Here is an 8719-nt window from a genome sequence, read left to right as displayed (position 1 = left end):
CCCCCCTACTGCATGTATCTGCGTACAGGTATATATAGAGATGGTCCAGTAGGCATGGGCAGAGTAGAGACCAATGTGGCTCAGCACGAGGGGGCACAAGACACTTCTCTCATACCACAACCCCCACAAAACCTGAATGACACCAGGCCTTTGCTTTGTGTAGGCCGTAACAGAAATTCTGTGGTTTAGGAGATCGGGCATACCTTCACCATCCTACAGGGAGAACCGACCTTAATGTACTTATTTCTCTGAACAATGAGGCAAAGCTCAGGCCCAAATTTGGCTTGAACTCTACCCCCAAACAAGGCGCCCAAATATACATCACATTAAACAAAAGACATCCAAGAAATAGCACAGGCAGAGAAGTACTTTATTTGCAATGTTAACCCAACATGTAAGAAAAGAGAACTCTGCCCTCCCTTATCAGCCTCCCCAGAAATTCCATTTTCCTATCCCAAGAGAGTAACAGCAATACTTTGCTGCATAAAAGGCAACAGCCATGGCCTTGGCATGGTTTCTGGCTCCACTTCCACAGAAGGGCAGAGAACCATTGCCCAAACCCCACCACTGGGTCAGAGCCCAGGTAAATAGCAGCAGTCACATCTGACCCTTTGTGCAGATGCAAACTCAACACCCATCCTGGCTCCCAAGGTGACCCTGTCTCAGGCACCACTGGACAGTACTCCTGGATCCCTCTCATCCCACTCCAGGGAGGTATGCAATGATGAGCAGAATCCTCACGTCTCTGGCAGGCGGAGGAGAGTTCCAGAAGTGGTGGAGACACTGTAAAAGAAAAGACAGGGCTGGAACAAGATACTCAGGCCAACAGTCTGGGGAAAACTCAGAACTTGGTCTGGGCTAGTCCCAGAAGGGAATCCGACCTTGGGCCATTGCTCTGTCATCTACCAGAAGCTGGGGGTAGACTCACCAGTCCACCAGCTGGGCCCCAATGAGATCATGCACGTGGTAGGTGAGGCCAAGTCGCACCGCTGCAGGCGCCCGCCGGCCCAAGAGCTCTGATAGGAGTAGCTCCCTGTACTTGGCCTTCCGGACCATGCCGAGGACAGCCTGGCGCCCTGGAGAAGTGGCAGAGGAGAGGGGAAAGGTGAGTAAGGCTTGGGCCCTGAGGAGCCACTGAAAGCTGTTCTTGAGGGACTGAGGGCTTGAGCTGCGAATGGAATACCTTTAACAAAATATTTGATGAATCTCCCAGCTCCAGGCACAGCTAGCCACCAACTCCCAGCATCTCGGACAGTGAGGACTCCAGCATTCACCAGCTGCCTAAGAAGGGTGGGAAGCCAGGAGGAGGCCTCAGCTATGAAAACCATCTCCCTGCCCACTGATGTTTGGACACTAAGTCTCCACAAAAACGTGGGCAACCCTGCAAGGGGACTAGGTAACAAAAGCCCACTCTGGAGTGCTCCTCTGCCCACACCCTGCTGTTCAGTGCCCCGTGCCCTTGCCTCCACTCCCCTTACCTGGATTGCCCCCCGACTTTCTTCTCCTGTATTACTTGTTCACTAAAGCAGCTTCTCCTCGCAGAAGCCCTCCTTGACCACATGCCCTGACACACTCTCAGTCCAACCCCTGAGGAGAAATGAGGGCCTTTCTTCTGTGCTCCTGCCCCTGCCTACACATGCCTCAACACGGCTCCATCTTACTAAAAGGTTTATAAAATGCTTTCACATGTACCATGGGTTGCAAAATAGGGAGCCTGAGCCAGATAAGGCCCCCTGAAATGGTATTTTTACTTTACCCTTGCCCGGTCATTGTTTTTTAATGTGAAAGCTTTAGGGGCATCTAAGCTCCTACCATTTCTTCATTCTCTTAGTTTCAGCAAGATCCACAATAGGCATTTATGGTGCCTGCCAGGCCTCTAAATTCATTGGATTAGCCACCCAGATCGCCTGAATTTTAGTTCAAGGCCCCAGTAGGATAGGCCTCCTCTCTTGGGGGGAGTACAAATTTAGGGCATTATACTAAAAATAAGACTCCTTTTTTTGGTAGGTGCACCAGAAGGAAAAGGATGGGATCAGAGGGAGGCAGAGAAATGTCAGATGCCTGATTCTGTTGATGCCCCAAGTCTCACGTGATCTCTGGGTCCCTGAAGCCGAAGGTCTGTGTCATTTGGTCCTGCTGGAAGCTAAGATCCCCACAGGCTGGAAGCACTGAAGCCAGAAACTTCTGCACTGCCCCAGCATATGGTCGGCCATCACAGGCCTTGAGGACCTGGAACCAGAGATGGGAGATGTGGTGTGGCTCCACCCTCAGCCACGGACCTCCACCTCCAGGACATTACTCTTCCTGTTTTCTCTTTCGCTCATGTCTTTCTACTTCTCATACTTTTCCTCCTTTTCCTCTCCTTCATATTACCAGAACCCTGTGCCCTCTCTGTGAGATGTGGAGTAGAATTGTCTCTTTTTCTTTTTATTTCCACTCTCCAATTTCCCTGCCTACCCCCCACACCCATCTCTCTCTCTCTCTCTCTCTCTCTCTCTCTCTCACACACACACACACACACACACACACACACACAAAACAGTTACACGCACTCTGGTCCTGTAGTCCTCAGTGAAGATAATTCCATGAGCGTCCAAGTCAAAGCCTAGCTGGATGATTCTGATCTCCCCCTGCTCTTGAAGCTCCTTCTGTCTCCAGAGAGATAGGAGTAAAAAGAAGGGTATCAGGGTAAGATACTCTGCTATACTCTGGGCACTTTTGGGCGGGGAGATTTTATTGCCAATACTGGGGAGTTTTTCTCTAAGCAAAGGACAAAGTGTGGGGAGAGAATCAGGTAGATTATTAAATAGTCTTTTCAAATCAGTTACCCACCTTCCCATCCACCCACCTCATCCGTTGCCTATCAAACAACCAATATATATTTTCTAAGACCAATCATATGCCAGACACTAAAATAAAATAGTGATTAAGACGTAGGCCCTGTCTTCAAGGAATTAACAGTCTAGATGTGGGGTGAGGGAAGGTGGGAAAGTAGGGAAAATATTTGAAGAGACAATAGCAAACCCATAATCGCATAAGTATATTAATCTACCTTTCATAAACTCATAAACAGACAAAATAATCAGTACAGAAATAACTTTCATTAATACCTTCAGTTACTAAGAAATTGATAATTAAAGAAAACATATTCTCTTCAAATATACATAGAATATTTAGCAAAACTGACCACATAGCACAAGGCAAGTCTCAATAAAACTCAAATGACTGAAATCATACTGTGTATGTTCTCTGGCCACAATACCATTTGTGTCAGAAATCAGTAACAACGAGGTAATATGAAAATGCTTCAAATTAAGACATACATTTATAATTAACTCTTGGTCAAAGAAAAAAATCACAAAAGAAGTTAAAACATATTTTAAGCTGAATAATAACTAAAATATGTGCCCAAACTATATACATCTGCATGTACTTAAGATAAACTACAACCTGACAAGCATATACTAGAAAGGAGGAGACGATGAAACTAATGGGGGGGGGGGGGGGGGGGGGAAAGTAAAATAAACCAACAGTAGAGGGGACACATTCATAAAATAGAATGCATATGAGAGAGTAACAAAGCTAAACATTAATTCATTGAAAGATTATTAAAACTGATAAGCCACGGGTGAGACTGATCAAGAAAATGGGGGAAGGAACTAGAAAAAGCACAGATAGTCAATAAAAAGAATGAGAAAAGGGTAATCACTACACATCCAATAGACAATAAAATGAACTTTACACCAATAAATTTGAAAATTCAGATGATAAATTAACAAATTCCTATAAACATAAAACTTTTTTCCCTAGAACAGAAAAAACAGGACATATTTATAAAATAGAAATCTATGAAATTTACTGTAGCTATGTGAAACTGAGAAGAATCTCAAAAGTATTCATCTAATAAGATATAAATACATACATACAATAGGATTTTGTTTAGATCAAGATCCAAAATGAATAAAACTGAGCTATGTTGTTTACAGGTAAACACATAGGTGGTATATAGAAAATCCAAGGAACAATTATCACATCAGTGAGGATCACAGTTACCTCCCAGGGACAAAAGTCATGTTGACTGGAGAGTGATGTATGTGGATACTGGCTGTGTTCTGTAGTCTGCCCTGGGTGGTAGTTAAATGGGTATCTGCTTTATAAACATTCTGTAAAGTGTGTGTGTGTGTGTGTGTGTGTGTTTATATTTTCCTTTGTGCAATTTTTAAAGCTTTTTTTAAAATTTAGGCTAACATCAGTAAACTAAAAAGAACAAATACTCTATAAGGAGTGGTTCCATCTAACTCACTTCCTCATGAAACTGGAGCTAGTCTCCATCTTCCTTTTCTTTCCTCTCTTCCTCCTGACAGGTTGCCATTAATTTTCCGCCTGCTAAACCAATGGACAGACTTTGGACATTATTTTACTTGATCTCTTTACCAATCATTGCCTTAAACCACAGGTTCTAACACTGCCAACTACTCCACCTCCTTGAAAAATCTATTTGCTTTCTCAATAGGCCTATTCCTGGGTTCCTCCTATCTCTAGCAATTCCTTCTCAGCCTCTTCCACAGACTCCTCTTCCTCTGCTTTCCCCTCACATCACTAAGAATCACATGGGACAGTAATTCAAAAATGTAGGTTCCCAGGTCCTACCTCAAGAGATTTTAATCGGTTAGCCTTAGGTGAGTCCCAAGAACTTGTATTTTTGAATAAGCAGTCCAGTTAAATTTTTTTTTTTTTTAATAGTAGGTGATTCTGATACAGGTAAAACTCAGGACGTACTTTGAGAAACACTGCCTTAAATGCGGTTATCTCTCAGCTTTATAGATTTGGCCCTTTCACTCTACACTTGAGGTCCTTAACCTTGGACTCCAGAGGATCTGTGAAAAACCGCACATATACCTTGTATGTATGGGGCATATATGCATTTTTCTAGAGAGAAAGAGCCATAGCTTTCATTATCTTTTAAAGTTTATAAAAAGGTTAAAAGTTACCCCTCTACTCACTCTTCCTACCCAATCTCACCCACATCCACAGACTGAACCACTGCTCACATCTCAATGACTTCAATTCTACAGCACTGGCCCAGAATTCCCTCCAGTCCCTCATATCCAACACACTTGCCTTTGGATGTTCTCCATGCACCTCCAACTCGTACAAAATCAAACATGTCATCTGCCCCAACAACTCAGCGTCCTCCTACTCTGTTCACTCACCACTCATGTCTGTCATCGAGAAAACCTGAGTTATCCCTGACTCCTCTTCCCACTGTCCACATCCCTCACCTCCACCCATCCTCGCCCTCCCTACTACACTTCCCTAATTTAGAACTTCACCAGTTCTCTGCCGCATTGTCTTCCGAGCCCATCTCCCTGCCTCATCTCACTCCCCCCAATCCACACAACACCCGTTCCTTCTGCTGGTCAACATTCTCTCCTAGCTCCTCGCCTTCGGTGTAAGGCAGAAACAACACTGATGCACAAGGTCTGCGGCAATCTGACGTCTGCCTGCATTCCCAGCGCTGTAAAGCTCCAACTATGCCCGGTGACTCAGTTTCCCCAAGAGATTAGTTCTTCCACTTCCACGATGTGGCATGCTCTCTACTGCCGGCGGGTCTTTTAACAGGGTCTGTGGCATTTTCCTAGGCCCCGTAGTGCCCGGCCTGGGGAGACCTGACGCCTGCAGAACCGCAGAGCGGCTGGCTGACCGCCCGGGTGTCTGAGTGATGGGGGCCCTCGGGAGCGCGCTCGAGGCAGGGAAGCGGCTTCCGTCCGTCGCTCCGACGCCCCTCACCAGCTGCCGGTCGGCCGCCGTCCGGTCGGGCACGAGGCTGTACACCTGGCTCCTCAGCGCGATGGCCGGCAGCGCGTCCTCGAACAGGCCGCGCGGGAACAGCTGCACCAGCTCGGCGACGGCCGCGCGCGCGGACCCTAGGCGGAGAGACCCGGTCACCGTGACGGGAAGGGGGGCGGGGGGCGCGGCGCTCCCGTCAAGCGAGCCGGCGGGCAAGGCGGCTCCCAGCAGGGCCCTTTCGCCTCGGCAGAGGGTTGCCACGCCTACCTGACTCGCCCCTGAGGGGGTCCGCCTCAGCCTGCCCCTGGTCCCGCCGCCTCTTCAGCCCAAAGGAGTCCGGGACCAGACGATGTCTCTTCCGGCTCATATCCCGGGGTCTCAGGTTGCCAGGGAAGAGATCGGTGTTGAGGGAAGAGGACGCGAAGACGTCGTCTTCCGGCGCAGAGCAGTGACGTCGGGCTCCCTGGAGACCGGTCGGCCGGGTGGAAGGACTACGTGGGACGAGGAAGGTGTCAACTCGCCGTCTCGGCCCAACCAGGAGGAGGGCCGCCGCACGCCTGCTCGGATTGGCTTCCTCCGCTGGCACTCCGGGACGGGAACGCGTAGGCGGCGCGGCGGGCTGCGGGCGGCCGGGTCGTGGTCCGCCTCCCCGGATAAAGTGCACCTCCTGCCCGCCCCCGAGGGGTCTGCCCGTCCCTGTCGCCGAATGATTGCGTCTAGGAGTGCGGAAACCACCCTTGCATACCTCCCCGACTTCTGGACTCACCTGCCGTGACGTCTTAGCTCCACAGAGGTAGAGGTCGAGGTTGGCGGGCTCTGAGGTAACCAGATCCTCGATCTGAAGCCCAGGCAGCCTTCCTCAGCTGAGTTTGGAGCATCTGGAGGTGGGGGTGTAAGTCAAGGGAAAAGGTGGGATGTGCACCTAGCCTTGGTTCTGTTTCAGGACCAGAGCCTGGCCATCCGGAGGCCGGCTTAGTCCTGAACCAGAGTCCCCCTTTTCCGGGCCTCCTTTGTAAAAGGGTAACTTCCCAACCCCCCAGTTCTCAGGACCTCATGGATCGCAGAGGGACCAAGAGAAGAGGGGAAAACATAGAGGTAGCTGAGCCTCGGAACAAACTCCCCGGCCCAGCACCCTCAATGCCCACAGACCCCGCCCTGTACTCTGGGCCCTTCCCTTTCTACCGGCGCCCTTCTGAACTGGGCTGCTTCTCCCTGGATGCACAACGCCAGTACCATGGAGATGCTCAAGCCTTGCGCTACTACAGCCCACCCCCTACCAATGGTCAAGGCCCCAACTTTGACCTCAGAGACGGATACCCTGATCGATACCAGCCCAGGGACGAGGAGATCCGAGAGGGGCTGGATCACCTGCTACGTTGGCTCCTGGATCACCGAGGCCAGCTGGAGGGGTGAGCAAAGCATAGCACACAAGTAGATCTAGAGACCTGCACCTACCCTCTAAAATTAGGAGAGTGAAAACTGGAGTTCAGTCTTTGGAAAGAATTTAGGATATTCTTTGGGGAAGTCATCTGAGTTAATCCTTGTGTCAGACCTTCAGCTTCTAACTCCTCCCTCTCAGGGGTCCAGGCTGGCTGGCAGGGGCCATAGTGACATGGCGAGGGCACCTGACAAAATTGCTGACGACACCGTATGAGCGGCAGGAGGGCTGGCAGCTGGCGGCCTCCCGCTTCCAGGGGACACTGTACCTGAGTGAGGTAGAGACGCCGGCAGCTCGGGCCCAGAGGCTTGCCCGGCCACCCCTCCTCCGAGAGCTTATGTACATGGGGTACAAGTTTGAGCAATACATGTGCGCAGGTGAGAGTTGCCCCTGCTCTGTAGCCCCCTCCCCCTTCCCCAGAGACTGAAAGCCCCCACCCCTGTTGCTGCTTCTCTCCTTGTGCAGACAAACCTGGAAGCTCCCCGGACCCCTCTGGGGAGGTTAACACCAATGTGGCCTTCTGCTCTGTGCTACGCAGCCGCCTGGGAAACCACCCTCTGCTCTTCTCAGGGGAGGTAGACTGTATAGACCCTCAGGCCCCATCCACACAGCCCCCCACCTGCTATGTGGAGCTCAAGACCTCCAAAGAGATGCACAGCCCTGGTCAATGGAGGAGCTTCTACAGGTTCAGGATGGGGGTGGGCAGGGTGAGAACCTAGAACAGACAGCTGGAAATTGGACTTGGGGGAAGAGGCTGGACGGTGGAGGAAGGGTCCTACTGACCCCTTGCCTTTCCTGACAGACACAAGCTTCTGAAATGGTGGGCTCAGTCATTCCTTCTGGGCATCCCAAATGTCGTTGCTGGCTTCCGTAACCCAGAGGGTTTCATCTGTTCCCTCAAGACCTTTCCTACTATGGAGATGTTCGAGTATGTCAGGGTAAGGCAGTGGTGTTACAGCTCCCACCTATACCCCCACACCAAGACCACAGGTCCAGTGTCCCGGGTCACAGTCCACCTTGCCCCTTCTCTGGCCTCACCTTCACTGCCTGTGTTCTGCCTCCTCCTCGGCCCTCTGCAGAATGACCGTGATGGCTGGAATCCCTCCGTGTGCATGAACTTCTGTGCCGCCTTCCTTAGCTTTGCCCAGAACACAGTTGTCCAGGACGACCCCAGGTGAGGCATTCATCTGTCCCTGCCCTCCGGGTCCTAGAAGTTTGCCTCCAGTCCTCAACTTGTGACTCCATGTGCCCCCTAGGCTTGTCTATCTCTTCTCCTGGGAGCCTGGCAGCCCAGTCACAGTGTCGAAACATCAAGATGCACCCTATGCCTTCCTGCCCACGTGGTACGTGGAAGCCGTGACACAAGACCTCCCATCGCCCCCCAAGACGCCTTCCCCCAAGAACTGAGACTTCAGAGGGGCTGGTCCTGTCTCCGTGTGCACAGATAAAAGCCTATTTCTAGGTGGTTCTTCCTGCTGTGTTTTTTGCGCT

At 50.5% G+C, this 8719-nt stretch overlaps 2 protein-coding genes across 5 annotated transcripts; one reads left to right on the top strand and one right to left on the bottom strand.

Annotated features, from left to right (window-relative positions):
• Nucleotides 1–349: 349 nt before the first annotated feature.
• Nucleotides 350–6355, bottom strand: STK19 (serine/threonine kinase 19). Of its 2 annotated transcripts, XM_042938330.1 has the most exons (7): nt 6058–6355; nt 5791–5927; nt 2553–2648; nt 2090–2229; nt 1184–1281; nt 929–1076; nt 350–783 (listed from the first exon to the last, which is right to left on the bottom strand). In XM_042938330.1, the coding sequence occupies exons 1-7, from the start codon at nt 6155–6157 to the stop codon at nt 738–740; spliced, it is 765 nt and encodes a 254-aa protein (XP_042794264.1). In that variant the 5' UTR covers nt 6158–6355; the 3' UTR covers nt 350–737. The 2 variants fall into 2 exon arrangements, with proteins under 2 accessions (XP_042794264.1, XP_042794263.1); XM_042938329.1 differs by lacking the exon at nt 2553–2648 and having other exon boundaries at nt 6058–6255.
• DXO (decapping exoribonuclease) lies at nt 6245–8696 on the top strand. 3 transcript variants are annotated; one of them, XM_042938327.1, is made up of 7 exons: nt 6245–6443; nt 6831–7199; nt 7370–7605; nt 7694–7913; nt 8031–8166; nt 8308–8402; nt 8485–8696. In XM_042938327.1, exons 2-7 carry the CDS (start codon nt 6844–6846, stop codon nt 8633–8635), a joined length of 1194 nt encoding a protein of 397 aa, XP_042794261.1. In that variant the 5' UTR covers nt 6245–6443; nt 6831–6843; the 3' UTR covers nt 8636–8696. The 3 variants fall into 3 exon arrangements, with proteins under 3 accessions (XP_042794261.1, XP_042794260.1, XP_042794259.1); XM_042938326.1 differs by having other exon boundaries at nt 6245–6611; XM_042938325.1 differs by having other exon boundaries at nt 6246–6682.
• Nucleotides 8697–8719: the final 23 nt, after the last annotated feature.

This window comes from Panthera leo, chromosome B2 (genome assembly GCF_018350215.1).
Source record: "Panthera leo isolate Ple1 chromosome B2, P.leo_Ple1_pat1.1, whole genome shotgun sequence".
NCBI lineage: Eukaryota > Metazoa > Chordata > Mammalia > Carnivora > Felidae > Panthera > Panthera leo.
The sequence above is the reverse complement of the archived record's forward strand: the minus strand, read 5'-3'. Positions and strand labels throughout refer to the sequence as shown.